The sequence below is a fragment of the Calypte anna genome, chromosome 1 (assembly GCF_003957555.1).
Source record: "Calypte anna isolate BGI_N300 chromosome 1, bCalAnn1_v1.p, whole genome shotgun sequence".
Lineage (NCBI taxonomy): Eukaryota > Metazoa > Chordata > Aves > Apodiformes > Trochilidae > Calypte > Calypte anna.
The window spans coordinates 173,834,782-173,855,202 of NC_044244.1; the positions used below are offsets into that span (position 1 = coordinate 173,834,782).

The following is a 20,421-nucleotide window of genomic DNA, read 5'->3' on the forward strand; positions in this document are numbered from 1 at the left end:
ACTTTTAGGTAGAATAGCCCAGACCATGTACATGCATGTTTTCTCAGTTAGGTATTTAGGGACTTGAGAGTGAGTAGGTCAGGTACAAGTGTCAACAACTGGATTATGTTTATGTGGCCAATTAAATTCTACTGAAAGGCTGCTTCCACACTGATAAATTAAACATGCCTAGTATTTTTTTTTTTGTTCTTGAGTCTGTCTGGGATGGAGAACTTGCTTCCATGCAGTGGCTGTCTCACCCTCCAAAACAGGGTGAATGTATGCAGACTTTTTATTAGGAGTGACCCCTGATCCCTGATAACCTGTGAACTGTGCACAAGAGTTACTTGGGAGAGTGCTACTGGCACAGACCACAGCCATGGCAGTTGCATTTGTAATGATTTATGTTGTAGATAATTCCTGTGCCCAGAAATGTTCCACAGCACTAGTGTAGCAATATCTAAGGTAGGCACCCTATGTTTAGGGAGACTGGAGCAAGTGAACTGGGCTGAAACATTTTCAGTCCCACGTTATCCTGCTCCTGCAAACCACAGAAACAAAAGGGTGAATCTGTGCTACTGTCCCTCCCCTAAAGTAAGTTTCATACCTTATGCTAAACTTGATGATAGAATAAAGATGTACAGTATAGCAGATTGTCTGTGTTTGGTGTTAGATCAATCTGTCAGTTACCTGATAGGTAGACAAAGCTGTCCTTGTAGTCCTAGAGGGGAGAATCATGTCAGGGATGTACCCTTAATGATGCTTGGCTCCTGCTGAGAACAGTGGATGATATTGTCACTGAGGGAGATGGAGGCGACCAATTCCCCTCATGTATGATACCTGTGGTGGAGATATGGGTCAGAACTGTAATATTTCACCCCCCTGCTTCACCACTCTCCAGTGATGAATACCAAGAAACACCATAAACTGTCAGCAGAGAAAATAAACCAAGCATGGTTTTGAAACTTTTCAGTGCTGGAAATTTCCAGGTGGGTAGGCAAGTTGCCTGTTGCATGCTAAAGGCATACATCTGAAGCAGCTGCTGTCCTGAAAGACTGTTAAAATTAAATTGTGAATTAACATCTCTAACATTACAGCCCTCAAGCTGGGTGGCTGCCTAGGTATTTCATAATGGAGTATCTCAGCCTAGCAACACACAGCTTAGGCTGCTGAAAAACATGCAGTAATGTGTATTTTAGTAACGTTAAACTAGGATGTTCTGATAATATTATTTGAAAGCTGCCTAGTTTATTTAATATCGTTTATATTTTGCATGTCAGTTGAATTCGGGGGAAAAAAGATGTTGGAAGAAACTGGGGGAACTGTGGTAGGAAGTTGTGCAATGTACTTATCTGAGGCTACATCACATGGTCTGCAAAGCACAGCTTTTGCTTTTATACACATAGTCTTGGCGACTCTCCCACTAGCAACAATAGTGCTCAGACTCATACTGATGTCACTGTTGAGTTATTTAATTTGACTGAACGAGATTAATGTGTTTATTTAAAACTTTGGTCAAAATGGAAAAGAAAATCTCGGGACAATACTTTTATGTGAACATGTATGTTTTCATATCTGATGGTTCTAATGTTGCATTAACTTATCAGGGGCAGTTGTTTACACACACTAACACCCAGGAGACCCCCTCAGATAAGGGGCATGAGCCATTTTCCCTCTCAGCCTGGAGCAGAGACTTGGAGACCACTGCTGGTCCTGTGGGCTTTCATCCCAGGCTCTCCGTGCTTCCTGTTGCTGCTCTCAGGGCTGATCCACAGAGATCCCAGCATTGTTTCGTTTTCTCACATGCAGATGAGGGATTGGTGCTGGCAGGAAAGGAGAGTGGTGCAGTGGGATTTGGTGGATTCTTCCCAGGTTCTCATCAGGGCAGTGAGGGACAGGCACCTCCACTGCCTGGGATGCTGGGATGGGGCTGGCTCTGGGCTCTGTAGCTCCCTCAAAGGTTGGAGACTGCCTGCCTAAATTTTATCCACATCATGTTTTACAGGCAGCTTGAGGGTTTTTTCCTGTGATAAATCATTCTGAATTTACTTCATTCTCACATGTACTCTCTAAATGTTTGGAATAGACTTTGCGTTTGACCAAGAGGCATTAGTAACTATCCAGTAAAATGCTGCAGATCACTGGATTTTTACTAATACAGAGAAGGAAAAAAATCTGGAATCTGTTTTTTTTTTTTTGCATGGTGGGACAAGTTTGGGTAGCTCTGTGGAGTTATCATTGATTGCCAAATGGCATGAGTGAGGGGATTTCTGCCATGCTCTTTAAAGAGCCTCTCTTGACAGCTGAGGACAGCTAGAAATACACATAGATTGATAATGTAGAAATTGCATAAGCCAGAGCTCACTGCTGTGGTGGGTGCCTGAAGCAAGGTGTGCCTGCTCTTCCTTCCAGTTTTAAAGTCCCTCATGGTATTCTCATGCAGCCTCCTGTCCCCTGGTGCCTGGAGTGTGAATCTCCTGGGGGAACAGCAACTTCTGCTGAGGCAGGTGCCATGCTAAAGAGTTGCTTTTATGCAAAAAAGCTCCTTATGTGTACATGTATCTGGATTTCTCAGGGTGCTGGGTGTCTTAAAGGGTAACAGCCAGCAGAGGAATGGGCATGAGAGGAAAACAGAAGGGCTAGGAGGAGGAAAACAGCTTTAGGCATTGGTTAGTCCTCAGCAAACACTGCATGTTGCCTGCGAGTCTCTGATGCCCTGGGCCATCTGTGCTTACCCTGCAGCCTGCTCCAGAGCTGTGTGGTGCTGAGCATATCAGACCATGCTGAGGAACCAGTCTTGGGGATTATTCTCCTTTCTCAGTGTGTTGCACCTGTGCCCACACTCCGTGTCCCCACATGCCCTTTGCATTCTCACATGAGCTCTGCATTTAAGGGAGCTGCAGAATAATATGGTTTGTAAATCCCTGCTGCTCCCAACATCAGGCAGTGTCTCTCAGTGCCTAGGTTAAGCACTGCTGAGGACTGTGTCCAGCTCTTTCCTGATGCAAGGCGAGAAGCACCCAAGTCCTCCCAAAAAGGTGGAGCAGGGCTGTCAAGGAGCTGCTTCTCTGCAGGCATCTATTTAGGAGGACCTGCTCTCTGCTGTTTTAAATGTTGTCTGTGTAATTCAGTCCTTTGGACTTGGTATGCACAGGGGGTCCATGAAGTATATGTAAAGCAGCAAATAGCTTGCCATACAAGAACATTTTTCCTCTTGAGTTGTAGTCAGTGGAAATATGTCATTTCCAGCTAAATTTAGACTGGATTCAGCTACATTTGAAAAACAGACAAACAAAAAACAACAACAATAAAAAACAAGCAGAAAAGAAAAACCCTCAAGAACTAAGCTTTTTGTTGGACTTTGTCATATGTAGCAGCTCCTAGCAAAAATAACTCAGAATCCATCCAGTACAAACTGTGTCCAAAAGTCTGTGATTGTCATCCAAAAAACTGAATTGTTGCAAAGAGTGGAACAGACTGGCTTGGCAAACAAGATTTTTTCTTGTATGTGGTAAAATGTAAATAAGATTAGAGAATAAGTGATAGATCTTTCAAAGGTACTAAATGAAATCTTGGAGTAGTTAAATTTTAATTAATCTTGTAGTTGATATTGTACAATTAACAGTAGATCTGCAGGACAGAGAGAGACCTGAAATCAGAAAAATATTCTACTTATTACTTCCATAAAATGTGATATTAAAGATTTAATTTTGTACAAGATGCTTGAGCTGAACTTACAGCTACCAGCATAATAAAAGTGCTACATTTTCTTTTGTAATAAATGTAATCCTGCAGCAAGTTGCTGAGTACATTAAACACAAATTGAAGTGACTGAACACTTAATCCTTTTTGAGGTCCAACTCTAAAATGAGTGTGGAGGGTGGAGGGGAGGAGATAAAAAACAGCAAGAAGCAAACAGAAAACCATTGAAAATTAAATACACATTTTGAATCATTTAACTTTCAAAAGATTTTGTTGAAGGAACATTGGAAGGAGTGTAACTCTAACTCTTTGTTGTGTTGTTATTCCAGGCTTCATCAGCAGTTTCTTGATGTTTGGAAAGTTCTGAGACCCACCTTGTTGGACTACTTGTAACCAGTGCCTAAGACTACAAAAACATATGTATGAAAGCACCGTTCTTTGAAGGTAGCTTCCATCTCAGTACTGTGGAGAGCTCGTGCAAGCCAAAAGAGCAGTTTGTGCTTCTGTTGGTGCTCGTGTGTAATCTCTGCTTCTTATGCACTCCAGCACCCCTATCAGTTCCCTGTTCTCCTTCACCAGCCCTGCAGTGAAAAGGCTGCTGGGCTGGAAACAAGGAGATGAAGAGGAAAAGTGGGCAGAAAAAGCTGTTGATTCCTTGGTGAAGAAGTTAAAGAAGAAAAAAGGTGCCATGGAAGAACTGGAAAGGGCTCTGAGCTGCCCAGGTCAGCCCAGTAAGTGTGTCACCATCCCACGTTCCTTGGATGGGCGGCTGCAGGTGTCTCATCGCAAGGGGCTTCCCCACGTCATCTACTGCAGAGTCTGGCGCTGGCCTGATTTACAGTCTCACCATGAGCTGAAACCACTGGAATGTTGTGAGTTCCCATTTGGCTCAAAACAGAAAGAAGTGTGCATTAACCCCTACCATTACCGACGGGTGGAAACCCCAGGTAATTATACAGAAATGATTCGTGTCTCTCTGTTAGCTCTTACGCTGGCGGGTCTGGTCTTGGTGCATCCTCCCGAGTTCTGCTCTGAAATCTGAAAAGGCAGACTCCATCTGATGGAAGGACCATGGGTCTTCCTGTGCCCGGTGGCATCACAGCTCCAGCAGCTGGGAATGAGTGAGGTTCACATCTTGTTGGACGCCTGTGCGCCCAGATCTTGTGCAGGGTTCTGAAAGCCACCTCCCTCTGCATGTTAGTGTGTGCTGGCTGCCCTCTGAACTCACCTTCAAACTGGTTGCCATTTGTAGGTGGTTTAGGCACCATCCTAGACTTACTACCACCCTGGGCAGATTTATGTCTCGTTGTCTGAAAACCAACAATCATCTCATTAATCCACAGGAAAAATGTCTTAAAAGCTCTCTCTTTAAAGTTTAGTGTTTCAGTAAGATGTCTTATCTTGCTGTGTATGAAACTAGGTCAGTTGATTCTTCCTAAGTGCCTGCTGGCCTGCCTTCAGTAGGATTTACTTACCTGAGTGGATAGTTCATGTCAGATAAGTACCCCAAGTCCCCATAAAACTGTTTTTTTCCACTGGTGATCCTCTTTAGACTGGACTTGGTCAATACCAAAAGCTGAGGTCACTGAGGGATCATTTAGTTGGGTTTGGTGTCAGTGAAACAGCTGTTAGAAAATTATAGTGTTTGTTGTTGACTTCTACAGGGATCTTAGAAAGCAGGACTGGCAGAGATCTTGAGCAGTCATCGTGTTCTCCTCTACCCTAACTCCCAAAACAAAACAAATTACCAGGTACATTCCTGATGGATGTTCTTCTAATGAGCTTTAGAAATCCCATGTGATAGAGACTCTGCAACCTCCCCAGGCAAATCAGTCTATTGCTATCCTTACAGTTCAAAATTATTTCTAATGTCTAACCTAGCTCTCCCTTGCTGCCAAAAATCACAGTAATTTAATTTACTAATGGATATGGTTGGTAAGTGTATACTTACTATTCTGTGATTACTCTTTTTCTGGCATGAGCTCTACTCTGAGGTGACATTAGGATCAGATAAGCGAACTGTGGGATGTTGCTTTTCACGCAGATGAAATAAGGGAAAGGCATTTGTTAATATTTGTTAAACAACAGGGGCTGCTACCTCTTTTGGTAGGCCTGCTGTAAACATTGTCACAACTAAGGTTTTACAGCTGCAGTGAGTGGTGCTTGTTGTCAACAGTTTTCAGTGGAAAGAGCTGATCTCCTGCCTCGCTAAAATAAACTCTTTAAGAATGCAAGAAAAGATGCTCATAAAATGTCCCATATTGTTTTACCTTTCTCTTTGAAGGCTGCAGTCTTTATTGCCTTTTCATTTCTACTGGTGTAACTCCAGTGTAGTTGTTGGAGCTTCCCCAGTGCAGTGGCTGACAGCACTGCACAGTGTTGTTTTCAGCCCTGACTTTCTGGTCTGTTCAGTGCCAACTAACATGTACTGGGATAATCCAGTAGCTGCTAAATGGCTGCCAGAGCTTGTTGTTCTGACCCTGAAACTCTGAAGCTTTCAGCTCTGACCATGTGTCTGTTGTTTGCTTGTGCAGCAGCCTGTCTGCATCTGGTGAGATGGGGCTGGGGTGCAGGTCTGAGAGTTGCTGAATTGGTAGCACGTTCTGGGCACAGCTTTGACTTGTGAGGACTGGTGTGGATGAGCAGTTCTCAGAGGGTTAGCCTACAGGATGGACTTGGGGCACTGGGAATGTGACCACCCTTGTTTAGGAACTGAAAGAGAGTGCAGCTGCAAGGATGCGGGCTGTGCCCTGCCACAGGTCCCGGGAAGTGTTCGTGGGCTGTTGCCTTCACCCCCTGCCACTCTTCTTACACAGACAGCTTAGAAGATGAAACTCATGTGAGCCACTCCCCTGCTAAAGATGTGGTGCAGCAAGGGGTACAACCTACTCAAGGTGTGCTGGAGCAGCAGCAGAAGAGGCAGCTTACACCACTGCAGTGGCAGTGATGCAGCTCCAGGCCAGCAGAGTTAGAAAGCAGTTCTGGGAGGAGGTGGTGGTGAGGCAAGGGAAGGAATGAGTTTGAGGAGAAAGTGGTAGCAGTGAGATCACCACAGCAGAGGCTGGAAGCAGTTTATCTAGGTGCCAGTCTGTTTAAAAAGCAGTCCTCTTAACTACAGGAAGTCTTCTCCATCTTGGCTGCTCATGATCTTAGACTTATATGACACTCTGAATCTCATCCTCTGAAGCTAAAGAACCTACCCATGAAATTAGTCATCATTGCATTTCTTTATAATCCACAAGTCAGTATTCTTTGTATACAAACGCCCATCATTTGGGGGGTCAGTTTCCATCACTACAGTCTATCTTGCTGAGTCAATCAGCAAGGTCTGTTAATAGATCTGTGACTAGATCTGTTAGCTGTTATTCAGAATGAACAAGTTGTGTCAAAGACAGGAGGGCCTCTCCCTTTCTTTAATGGGCTGGTAGATCCCTAGACCTCTCTGACTAGAGAGCAGTTTGAGATTCCAGGGTTTCACTGTCCTCAGGCTGCCCAGCCACATCATAGTCTATGCTGACCACAGATGATAGATTTTATTGCTGCTACCAGTGTTCCCAGCAGGTTTCTTCTCAGGTTGGCTGAGCATCAGGTGCCATTAAGAAAAAAGCAGCATAGATTTCCTCGATTGGTGCAACTGCAGAGAGGGGTTAGGCCACCTATCCTAAAAGGAGATGGATATGGTGCTTAGGCTTCTCTTTGCCCCTTTCTTGTTTTGCCTTGAAGAGCTGTTCAGAAGTCTGAATAGTTTGTTGTCAGGAGAGGCTGCAGTTTCAGAAAAATATAAAAGCTGCCTAAATATTTACCCTGTTATTTTTTATGAGATAATTCATTTGTAGACAGTGCACAGTGCCTGGAATTAAACTGTGAGACAGGTAGCTTGTTTGCTGTCATCTGTAGCTGCAGGCTCTGGGCACATCCAGGTTTCCAGCAAGAACTGTTGCAGCTAAAGGGAGCAGGAGAAAGCCTAGTGTGGGAAAAGCAGTGGCAGGACTTTGGACATCAACACTTGGGCACACATAAAAGAAAGGATCCACTTCTGGCTTTTGGTAGAGAATAGCAGATAGAAGAAAAGGACTCCTTTGAGTAGAGACAACTCAGCTAAATTGAGGACAGACAGGTCCCAATGCACTCAGTCACTCAGTTGCATGCCTCTGGTCATACTTCGGAGTTGTTGAGCCCTGGAGAGTGACATCTGTTACCAAAAGAGCAAGGAGAATGAGGGCCTCTGGGGATTTTTTAGCCACAAACAAGAAAATCTCTGAATTCCTCACCACCACAGAGGCTTTAGCCCTCTAGGCAGCCACAGAGCAGTCAGTGGAAAGATTGAGTGAGGTGGCAAAACTGTACAGCAGAGCAGAAATTAAAAGTACCCTGGTCAGAGCTGGGAAGGAGTTCAAGGCTTGAAAATTCCTCTTGCTGACTCACTTGGGGCAAGTCAAAGGCTTTTTTTGGCAAGCGCTGTTCGCACATCCAGATTCTCATCTTTCATTTAGAGCAGGAGTCACACTGAGTTCTCACAGGGCTGCAGTGAGCCACTTCCTTAGCACTGGTACCCGCAGCAAGGTGCCAGCCTCCCAGCACTGCTCCACATTGCACATTGTAGCACAGCTGTCCCTTACTCAGCACCTCTGGTGGGTGGAATGGGATCACCAGTTCCCTGGTTTCAAGGGCTGCTGGTCAGAGCTGGCTGAGCAGCAGCAGACCTGCTAAATGTCATAGCGGGTTGATGGAGCAGTAGAGGAAAAAGCCCAGGAGCATTAGCAGCTCACAGCCTGGAGGTGGTCACAGGGGCTTGGGATGTGAGGGATCCAGCCTGCTAAAACCACATCTACCCTGGTGGTGCTGGCCTTGTCCTAGTATAGAGCAGATGAAATCAACACTAAGAGAGTGTTTCTTTGCACTATCTATGAAGACATCCCTTGGAAACTGGGTAGTGCATCTCAGATGTAAGTAACTATATTGCCTGCATGAGGCCTACCTGGGGAGTCTAGGAAATCCAAGAAGTTAAAGTGGTTAAAAAGCAGGAATACCTTTCTTCATCAAAGGACTTAAAAGGATGACAACAAAATGTTCATCCCACAGGTAGGGGCACATCAGAGGCAGGAGGAAAGAAAGTCTCTGGAGCACCATCCTTGTGCTGGCCAGATGCTAATTAGAAATGCTTTGAACCAGAGAAGTTCTACATCTAGGCTTTTACCAGGTATCCCAGTTGATGTGCACTGAAGGGTCACTCCAAGGAGCGTGTTCCTACAGCCTCTTCTCATGTACATGTTTTGCATTATTTATATATTATTTGCTTTGTAGCACTCTTTCATTATGCTGAATAGATGAAAGTTCACTGTAATTAAAAGGTGTTAGCTAACCTGCCTAAAACGAATTGGCCTTACCTAGGCAGAGCTTTTGGGCCCAAACAATGTGTTAAAACACGTTCAAACCGTATGTTCCTGTCAGCATTTATAACCCTGAGTGCACAGTGCTATTTGTTCCCAGAAGCTAGTTAGGATAGACTGAAAGATTACATTCTGCTGGGTTTTGGGCCAGAGGAACTCAGGACAGTAGGTCAATCAATACAAGTCTGCTCAACTGTTCCCACTGTTGCGACAATTCATCCTTGTCACAGTAACTCAAATTGCCTCTTTATCTTCCCTGGTGGCTTTTAGATATGCACGATAGCAACTGGGGACTCATTCCCCCCTGCTTGTTTTTAAGGCCTCAGCTAAGACAGTCTGACACTATGTGAGTTAGTAACTAATAGAGAAATCTTGAGGTCCATGGATTGCTCATTGTAGGAGCTGTATTCACCCCAGGGACTAGGGGAGAACAAGTAAGAACCTCTTGTTGACCTCCCATATGCAGAACTATTCAGCCTTTAAACCTTTTTTTTTTTCCAGCCTAGGGACTGCATCTTCATGGGTAACTCACTAGTTGGGATTACTAAAGTATTCTGGCTCCACTTTTGCTCTCATTCCTGATGTGTCAGAATCCAGAATAATTTGGGTCAACTTTAGGTTTCTCAGTGCAACAGTGTCATTAACAACACTGACAGTATGAGATATAAGTGAAGAGAGTTTGTGAAGAGAGCTGATGCCTTCTGTCTATGGATTAATTTGGATTTCAGTTTTCTGACCTGAGTTTTTCCACTACCAACCACTGACATTTGCCTCCCCGTGCTAGATCTTTTCTAACTATATTGCAAGAGCTCAATAATTACTGCTGCAATATCTGAATTGCCATTTACATTTCCTTTTTAAGATCTTTACTGGCTGGCTGGCGGCATTTTCAAGTACCTGAAAACGTTTTAAATATGGTGTCTAGCTTATGGTTTGTGCTTCCTTATGCCCATCTATAGAACACTGGTAGTAAAATACGCAGTGTATTGCAGAGCACTATTAATTGTTACTAAACTTGGCTATGGTTTTGGCAAATTCTGGTGGCTATTTTTAGTAAGCTCCTGACATGTTCAGTCTTTCAGGAGGGAAGGAGCAGGTCATTTTGAGAGGGAAAAGCACAAAATTTGCATTTCTTTATGAGAGCTGTGTGTGCATGCTGTAATACTGTGAATACCTTGCTCCAGTTGGGAGTTGGGATTGAGCCCATATTTTGCGTATGGAATTGCTGCAACTGGCTGTAAACTTGAAAAAAAAAAAACGCTTCAAGAATCAGCTTTTGATTCTTGTTTTTATACAGGTTTGTTGCCCTTCAGTGACTCGTATATAGACATCTATATTTGGACAGCATGAAATATGCCCCTTTTTAGCTTACCAAGAGATAATATTTTCAAGAGTGCAGTTTTAACCAGATCCTCTCTATTCTTTTTATTTTTAGTCCTACCTCCTGTACTCGTCCCAAGACACAGTGAGTTCAACCCTCACCTCAGCCTCCTCGCCAAGTTTCGAAACACTTCTCTGCACAGCGAGCCACTAATGCCACACAATGCCACATATCCTGAGTCTTTCCAGCATCCTCCATGCACTCCTTTTCCATCATCACCCAGCCACATGTTCTCCCAGTCACCTAACAGCATCAGCTACCCTGACTCACCAGGAAGCTCTTCTGGACCAGGAAGTCCCTATCAGCTCACAGGTAAGAATGAGCTCTCAGACATTCTGACTGACAAGGCTGAGATTCTTGCTAGGGACTGTAGATACAGGCTGAAATGTTGGACAGGATGGATTTGGAACATAATTACTAAGACTGTCTCTTAGTATTGTCTCCCAATCTTTCTGACAGGTGCTTAAGGGACTGAGAGCTGTAGTCATCTCACTCCCAGAAGTGTGTGGATGAGATTTCATAATTACTGTAAGGGAAGAGTTGAGGAGAGGAGCAGGTGTGCCAGGACACCTTGTGCCTAAGGCTGTCCATCCAAGTTTCTAACCCAATCCGTGGAAAAGAGCACTTGCAGCACCCAAATTAGGTACCTCTAATAGAGATGTTTAGGGTCAAGAGACAGAGAGACAAGATAAAATGGGGAAATTGGTAGGCAGAAATATTTTTTCTAATGTATAGTGATCCCACTGACCATATGAACTTCAGGAAATTAAGGCTTTTAACCCAACAACTACTGAAACCACCAGGCAAATTTATGTAACGTTGGGATGTGTTTCATCAGCTCCACAGTTCTGAGGTCAGCAGGGTTATGTCACTCACATTATTTGCACTGTGAACTCCATACTTGCTCTAATTACTTGAAATTTAACTATGCTTTTGCAGTTAAATATATTAAGAAAGTGGCGTGGAACACAGCTGAGAGCTACCTTTAATATCAAAACCGGGCTGGGATTCACTGCCACATGTTGTAATTCTCAAATTGCTTCAATGATCTCAGCTTTTTCACAAGGATAAATTCAGTTCAGAATCTTGCAGCTTAATGTTTTTATGTCTGAACTATGAAACATTTCAGTTCATGTCCTTAATGATATATCTGTTTAAGTGAAAGATGTTTATTTTTATAAGGTATTTGTAGTATTTGAACTTCTTTTAAACTGGACACTTACAACACTGTGATATTTTTCCTCCCCTCCCCAATCACTGCATTCATTCATTTCTTTCCTAGATCTGTACTTCAGATTAAATCATATTTAGCAATATTGAAACATTTCAGCAAGTAGTAGGACTTGTTTGTGGCCTCCCATCTTTTTCTTTCACCTCTGTGTAACCAAGCTGGATTCAGTGGAGCTGGTCCTGACAGGTAAATCAGGCCCATTCCAACTATGTAATGACTCTTGTCTCGTGCATTTAACTGAGCTTGGGACCTTGCAAAGCTACTTGAAAATGGAAGTGGCTCAACCTGAGCTTCACTATATCACATCACATGGAATGCTGGTAAGCATAATTTGCCTGTGTAACACTCAGGGATGGAAGAATATCTAAAGCAAACTGGAGTTACATCAAGAACCTCGAGTGGGATTGGTGTGACCAAATATAGATGTCAAGTATGCAAATTTTTACATCTCAGGATATTGTCTATAGTCTCTCTGTAATCAGTGGTGAAAAACAGGCACTTCTGGAACAAGTTTCATTGTTTTAAGTTCTAAAGCAGCTAAGATAATACTTTGTCTACATTGCCTATTTTTCTCTAGTGGGCGTAAGGAAAGCTTAATGGTGACTAGCTAAGACATTAGTGTAGACATCAAAAATACCTGTATAACCACATGATATTCCTTTCTTCAATGTGAATTCCTTTCCATTCTTTCTTGATTTTTACTATTCTAGATTTTTGCATTTTCTGTGAGAGGGTTATGTCATCTTTTTGTTAAAAATATCATGTAGTTTATGAAATTCCTAAATCCTGAACAATGCTCTCATGTATACTGTTGCATCCAGTTTTGGGCTCCCCAGTTCAAGAGGGACAGGGGTTTACTTGAGTGAGTACAACAGAGGGCTAGGAGGATGATTAAGGAACTGGAACACCTACCAGGTAAAGAAAGGCTGAGAGATCTGTGGCTTTTTAATCTAGAGAGGAGAAGACTGAGAGAGCATCTAATAAATTTGTATAAATGCATGAGGGCTGGGCATCAAGAAGGAAGGGACAGCCTCTTCTCACTTGTGTCCTGTGATAGGATGAGGGGCATTGGATTCAAGACAGAGCACAGGAAGCTCCATCTCAACATGAGGAAGAATTTATTTACTGTAAGAGTTACAGAGCCCTGGAACTGGCTCCCCAGAGAGGTTGTGGAGTCTCCTTCTCTGGAGACTTTCAAGACCCATCTGGATGCATTTCAGTGCCCTGCCCTACTTTTGGTCCTGCTCTGGCAGGGGGATTGGGCTCCATGATCTTCAGAGGTCCCTTCCAACATTCTGTGATTCCACTGAAATATAATAACATTCCTCTGCAGTACTTACTTGAAAGATTCAAGGACTGTCTTATGACACAGCCCACATTTACCCACTCTGGGTGATGTTGGTCTGTTTTGAGGGCCAGACAACAGAATCAAGTGGAAATCTCAACCTGGAATGAGTTAAATCTTGGTCTTCTTAAAGAGATCCATAATCCTGCAAGCTTGTGTATGGCTGTAGTTTACACATAAGCCTATGGAGTTTCTGTTCAAATGCATAAAACTCCATACTTTTAGTGCTTTTGCAGTAAATGTCAACAACTGCTAATATTAAGATGAAGTCTCTTTTTCTTTGACTTCTGAATCCTCCTTTCTTTCTTGAGAATCCTCACTATAGAGCCACCTCTCTTTCTAGCTTACTGTGCCATAAATGAAACAAATCAAGAGCTCAGCAGGTTGTGAGTTGGTACTTTTCTCTGTATGTTTTTTTATCACATCCATTGCTCTTTGATGGGAGACTGAACAAACCAGAAGAGGGGCAGCCTTCCTTTGCAGTACAGAGGTAAAAAGGACAAATCTGGCAAGAGTTTTGCCGAGTCTGATTTTAGAGTATAGAGGCTTTTCATAGGCTTTTCCTATAGCCTGTTAGGAAAGACAGATTTCTCCCAGAGGATAAATGAAAGTTAACTTCTGCTCTTAAATCATCCCCTTCAAGTTTTACGGAAGTCTGGAACTGAAGGATCAAACTACATTACTTAGGGTAACAACTCATAGTAATGGAGAGCTTGACTGGACACAGTCGAGGCCTGGGGGACTGTTGTGACTGTCCCTCTCACTTTCAAAATGGAGCGTTTGGACATGACAGTCCTCCTGCTTGTCCTCCCTGAATGTGTAATAGTTTTACTCTGGAGAATCAAGGGACATCAGCTTCAGATCTGTTCTCTGTTTCCAGTTCTCTAGATAAACAATGCTGAGTAAGTAAGTGCTAAGTACTTACCAAGAAAAGCCAGAGAGAATTTACCAGTGTATTGATTTAGATGTCTTTTCTTTCTCTCCTTCTTTCTAATAGTGGAAACTCCACCCCCACCTTACCATGCCAGAGAACCTCCAGGAAACCACAACGGGAGGTCAGTGGATGCAATAGCTGACAGTCAGCTCGTGCTGTCTTTGCCCAATGGAGGTAAATCTGCCGATGGAGAAGCTGAAAGTAAATAATCATTTGTACTATTCTTCAAAGAAAAACTGTTAAGCAAAAAAACTGTTATTTGAACAAGAAGGTTTAGTGGTCTGTAGTGATAGGTTCCAGACAATCTTACTGTAAGGATGTGTACTAGACCCATCTGTTAGCTAGCAGAACAGGTTGATTTAAGAAGTCAGGGATTTATTTGTGAAGTTACAGAGTGTAGACCGTATTTGCATCCATGGACTGTTACATTTAGAAAGTTGTTAATAAAAGCAAACACTGTCATCTATGCTGTAAAGACAAAGATAACAAATCAAGAATGGTGAGGCAATATAACAGAAAAGAGCACTATCAATATCAGAAGTGATTTCTTTATCACTTTAAGTTCTGGGTTTCAAGTGCTTTAAAGCCTTGTGGTTGGGATCTTTCTAACTGCCATCTTTGTATTAATGTATTAATTTAATTAATGGCTGGCTAGAAAAGAAAAGGACACGTTTGAGTGGAGCACAAAGAGATTCTTACAGAAACTAAACTCTTTGTCCTCATATAAGAATGCTTTAGTGGGAGAGGGCATGGGTGGTCAGATTAGAGGATCCCCTTACTGCCCCTCAAAGCAAATCCATGACCTCTTCAGCATGGTCTCCAGCATGCACCTCCAGGCAGGAAATGCCTCCACCATTCAAAGCCTGTACCTGCAGAGCAGCAAGTAGATATGGGGTTCCTCTGCTTTGTTTTCCTTTGGCTTCCTTCTGCAGCAAATGAGAAGTCACCATTTTTTTAGCCCAGTATATTTTGGGACTACATATTGTAGTCCTAAACAAATGTCCTTTATGGTATGAGGACTGAACACTGTGCACACATATGCACATTACAGAAACATTGCCAGCCTTTGGAAACAGTGAAAAACAGTTATGGGTCACAGAACTGAGGCAGCAGGAAGATGGGTGTGACAGTGCTAATTACAGATGGGTATACAGGATGGCCAGATAATAACCAATTATCAGACTTGAGTACTTCTAAATAAATTCTTGAGATACTTCAATCTCTTTACCATAGTTTACGATCTGTGATCACTGCCCCCGTGAATGTTAGTTGGAAGTTTATTATAGGTTATGCATAGAGGTGCTCTGAGGGCAGGGGATCTCACACACCTGTGGTGGGCAGGCAGGATAAAATTTCCCACTAATTCCTGAAGGACAAATGAGGCTCAGAGATTCTGTTACATTTTTAGTCTGTCTCTGAGTGAAGAAACCTGGGCAGCGGTAGATCCAAAAGAAGTGACCTTGCTGACATTTCTGCTTATAGTCCCACATGGAAGTGGAAAGCCCCAAAGCATGTGAAAAATTGGGGACAGTGATTGATTACATCTTAACTTCAGAGTCAGGAATTAGGCTGAAGACCTGGCTCAGTTTTGACTTGCTTTGAGCCTATCTGTCAACTCTAGCTCCTGCTGGTGTGCAGAGCAGATGTGTCCCTTACTATTTTCAGCACAGAGATTGCGACCCAGTTCAGCAAGGAATGTCAGCATGTGCTTAATTTAATGCAGTGGAGTTACTGCTTTTAGGAACAGGTGGGACTCCTCAGAGACTTAGCATTAAGATGGTGTACCAGCCCTTTGCATATCTGGGGCTTCAGTGATAAAATTAAGAAGCAGCAGAAGATGCTGTTCAGATAAAGCCTGACATTAGTGCCTGTTTAGATGAAAAGCTGGGGGGTGAGGTTGGGGGTGGAAGAGGGAGGGAAGAAAGAAAACAGAGAATGATGATTTAAAAATATTGCTGAGACCTTAGCAACTGATCAGTTTTACTTCCCACAGACTTTCGACCTGTTTGCTATGAGGAACCCCAACACTGGTGCTCAGTTGCCTACTATGAACTCAACAACCGGGTAGGGGAGACTTTCCAGGCTTCCTCTCGAAGTATCCTTATAGATGGATTTACAGATCCCTCAAATAATAAAAACAGGTTCTGCCTAGGACTGCTCTCAAATGTAAACCGCAACTCTACTATAGAAAACACCAGGAGACACATAGGAAAAGGTAAGAGGAAATCCCTTCTCACTGGGAATATTCAGAGCTTGAAAGAACTGTGCATTACATTAACAAGCATAGCTGATTTCTAAGATGTGCTTGTCTTAAAACCAAAGCTCTGAGATTAATTCTGAAATAGAAAAAAAAAGCAGCTTTCTTTTCCTTGTTTTTTTCTTTTCTGACCAGATAACAGTCAGCAGAGTAGCTCCTTGCAAAAGCTATTTACTTGGCCAGCAAAGAGAAAAATACTGTTTATAGTTGTGTGTTCTAATTTAGCAGTATGTATTTTCATTTTATTTATTAGAGCTTCTGGCAACTGGGAATACTGCCATTGAAATGCCACTAGAAGGATAATTGCTGGAGCCTTAGGGCTGGTTCTCCTGCCACCAAATAACAAAGGGAGATGGATGAAACACTCAGTAGTTGAGTTATTTAGCTGAAGAACTCTACCAGAATTGCACCTGTAGGGTTTTTTTCCTCTACAAGTCTGATTCCCTGCCTTGTTAACTTCACTCCAATGAAACTAAGTCTTGGATTCTCCCTCTCTGTATGCTCCCCTTCTGGTGTGTGTATATCCTGTGCACACAGGAACAGGCTACTGGTGACAAGTACAAGGACACTACACCTGGGCATACGTGTGTGCCTGTATGCGCTCCATCCCAACTTATCAGGTCTGTGTAGGGCCTGATACTCTCCCAGAACTTACTGTTGTTTGTGCTGGTGAGTCAGAAACCTGGCTACATCTCTGTGCAGATGAAGGTTTGCCTGTTCTGGTATATCCAGTCTAGACTCATTATCTTGCCAACCCAGCCTCTCACCAGTAGCTGCCTGGGAATGGATTTCCCACTGGACTAATTAACTCTAATTGTTCCACTCCTATTATCTTGTCAACCTCACCTCATTTCCCAGGCCTAGAGCAGTATTTTAATTGGCTCTTGATAGTCTGGCGTTGAATGACTGAATATGAGGAAGCTCAGAGAGAAATGTGACATAATTTTTACAAACAACAGTGAGCCTGAAAGCTAGTGCAGATGTTGGGCTTAACTCTTGCACCCTTCTCCAAAAGGGAAAGCACTTGTTTTGCAGGTGTCTGATGCCACAAGTGTCAGTTGTAGTTTGTTGTGAGGGGGGAAGTGAGTTGTACATCCAGTTCCAACTTACTCAGACAATAAAGCAAAGCTTCTCTATCAGCATAAACCGTCAGAGGGTTATAGATCAAAGCTGAGCCCAGCCCTGAAAGAAGAATGACAAAAGATCCCAGGCGAAGCTGTCATCTGAGGATGCTACATCCTGTGACTTTCTGCCCCAAAACAGGAAGAGATAGAACAGGAAGAAAATGAGGTAAATGATAATGGTCTTCATCCATTCAAATCTGAAGATCTGTCTTCATTGATTAAAAGTACTTTAAAGTCTTAAACTAGGAACCTGCCTGAGGGAAGAGAGCAGGTTGCCCAGAGAGGAGCTTAGTGTATCAGAGATCCTTCATTTTACTGCTCTTCCCTGTTTATGCAAATCTTAAAAAAAATCCAACACGTTCAAGTAGAATAGAAGCGGCACCAGTACAGGCCTGCAGAAGAACACAGAGCAGCTCCGAAAGTGTGGGGTTCAAAGGCATGCTGGACAGATGAAAGCTACTGAAATGGATACAATTGTCACATGTTAACAGGGAAGAAAAAAGAATGAGTAAACAAGATTAGCTTGGTAGGATAAGTATATGTGATTGAATTGTCATCTAGTGTATCAGCGTGAAACGGTTTCCTGGAAATACCACATCAAAGCTAAAAACAATCCAGAACACAATGCAACATCTACTAGCAATTGGACCTGGTTCAGCAGTCAGACTTCAAGGACAAAAAAGGGGACTTCTAATGAGAGTGTCAAAAAGATGCAGATGCATGGAAACTCCTGAATGTCTAGTTTCTTCAGAGATTAATGAAATCCCATTAAAACATGTGAAGCCTTGATTTGGTCTTCTACAAATACCTATTCAGCCACTTGGCTTCCCTGAAACGAATGCCAAAAGAATAGAAAAAAAAACATTGGCATTTCATTACTTCTATATTTGTTGTTTCTAAGAAGTCCACAAGGAAAAAGCAGGTTGTAGCCTCTGCTTTCAGAAATTACTTTGGTGGTTTAGATAGTTGAGTTCAGGTGATGCCTTTAATAGCATTATCTTTTTTTTCAGAAGTTGGGTTATTCAATATATTCTGAAAATCCATCCTTTAAAATTTTTTCACCCTAACACCCAGGAGTATGCTCACCCTAAATGAGTAGCCACACCTGAAGATTTGAAATGTGGTGAACATGTGTCTGCCTATTTCAGAAAGTTACATGGATTCCATCAAGGCCAGTTACAGCCTTTGTGTTTTCAGTCCTTTGCTTTTATCCCTCTTCCACAGGAGGCAAAGGAGCCATGGGTCAAGTAAGAGCAGTCACAGCTCCCCAGAATGTCTGGTTCATTTGGGCTGGAGCTGAGGGCTGGTCTGATGGAGCTGCCATCCCCCCCATGTTCCCAGTGCAGTGCTGAGCCACACCTCCCCGTCACTCACGTCTAATTTGAGAGCTTGTGGGTGCACAGAAGTAAAAGTCAAGTGATGGCTTGAAGACAGACTTCAAGGTGTCTGTCTGAGTCACTCTGGAAGTCTATGGGAGAGCATATTTTTCCCAGATTCCTTTCCCACCTAACCTGCTTTTCCCCAAGCTTTCCCACTTCTGTTTAGAGGCTGGTTTTGTCCTCAGGATGTGCTGCTGCCCCTTGCTGACATGACCACAGAATGATGAACAGACTGGGAATATATAACCAGTCTTTTATATTTTTTTTTATGAAAACCCACAGGAATAAAATTAATTGCAGTTGAATATTAAAGCGTAGTTATCACTAGCTTTGCAATAGTTCACGGAGACTCTGTGAACATGTGTGATTATATGCAAGAGTTTTAATGCCATACCTGGGAATAGAGAGGAGAATTTTATTTTTATGTGGTGGTGGTTTTTCTGACAACAAAGAACAGAGTTCTTCCACCTATCTTGGCTTTGTGGGGGCAGGGCTTCATCTCACCTAATCTACCCATGGGAAGGATGAATGTCTAAGCATCTTTACAGGATGACTACCCCCCCTTCAGGGTGTGGTTTTGTGCTCACGTTTAAGCAGTCTGGGTCTGCTTATTTGCCACCCTTGCACTGCTGAAGATCTCACTGGGTTTGTTTTGGTTGTTTCGAAGTTTATTAGCTGGTTCAGTTCCCTTATCTGTATGGCAGCCCAGTCACCAGCCATTGCTCCCAACATGGAAACAGGTGTGGGAAGAAGCAGAAAGCAGGGCCAGGGAGCAAGAGACCTGCACAGACTTCCATCAATTTAAGCTGGCTGTGAGCCTGCACTCTGTAGTGGATGGAGTGAATTATCTGGTTGCAGTGCCTCTCTCATCATCTATCAGCTAGAAAAGGCATCTACACAATTAGCTTACACATCATCCCCAACTCTAAAGTTGCTGAATTAGGCTAAGATAAGTTCTCCCACCAATTTAGGAATATTTTCATGCAAGCAGATATCCTGGGGGGACCAGAGTCTTTGAAAGGAAATACTTCTGTTGTCCTACGGCATGGTAGAAATTTGAGAGTTAGTGTTGGTAAGTCACTAGGGCACAGAAAAGTCCAGAAAGAAATCAGTCATTTTCCTGCTAAAGGTCACTTTGAACAGGATCTGATGAGTAAGTTATGTCATGTAAACACAACTGCATGATTCTGATGTGGTGGATAAAGCAAAATACAGAAAAGTTATTTTAAGTACACAATGCTGTGCTTGAACTGCATGGTACAGGATCCTGTAGCATGCAATGAAATGGGTCTTGGTCAACATGGATGTGCTCCACAGTGGAAATAGATTTAGATGTCTAATACATAACTGATTTGTCAGTTCTTTGACAGTTTTCATACACACTGTGTACATGGTTGACATATGCCTGAAGCGTGTGTATATATATGTGCATGTGTGTACCATGAAGTACTATCTTGTTGGATTAAATAAATGAACAAACTTTCACTGAGAAACGAGGCATAACATCATGTGGCAAGACTTTTTTTCCCTAGACCAGTACCTCATAATAACATTTATGAAAATTTCCCCTTGAAGCTGGTGGCTCCATTGGACAGATACATGGATATGCACATAGTTTCCAAACTTCTAAAAGGGCAATGAATAGGCACCGAGTGCCTGGAACGATCCTGGGCTTCTATGCTTAAACTGGTAAAATAGT

The 20,421-nt window shown here is 42.9% G+C and overlaps 1 protein-coding gene across 2 annotated transcripts in view; it reads left to right on the forward strand.

Moving 5' to 3' along the window:
* SMAD9 (SMAD family member 9) overlaps positions 1-20,421 on the forward strand; it is a 36,740-nt gene that overhangs the window by 10,808 nt on the left and 5,511 nt on the right. The window contains exons 2-5 of one of the 2 annotated variants that reach the window (XM_030469318.1): positions 4,011-4,628; positions 10,507-10,764; positions 14,026-14,163; positions 15,956-16,177. In XM_030469318.1, the coding sequence (XP_030325178.1) occupies positions 4,217-4,628; positions 10,507-10,764; positions 14,026-14,163; positions 15,956-16,177 (1,030 nt within the window). In that variant the 5' untranslated portion in view covers positions 4,011-4,216. The remainder of the gene's footprint in view (positions 1-4,010; positions 4,629-10,506; positions 10,765-14,025; positions 14,164-15,955; positions 16,178-20,421) is intronic. The other variant, XM_030469319.1, reaches the window with a different exon arrangement.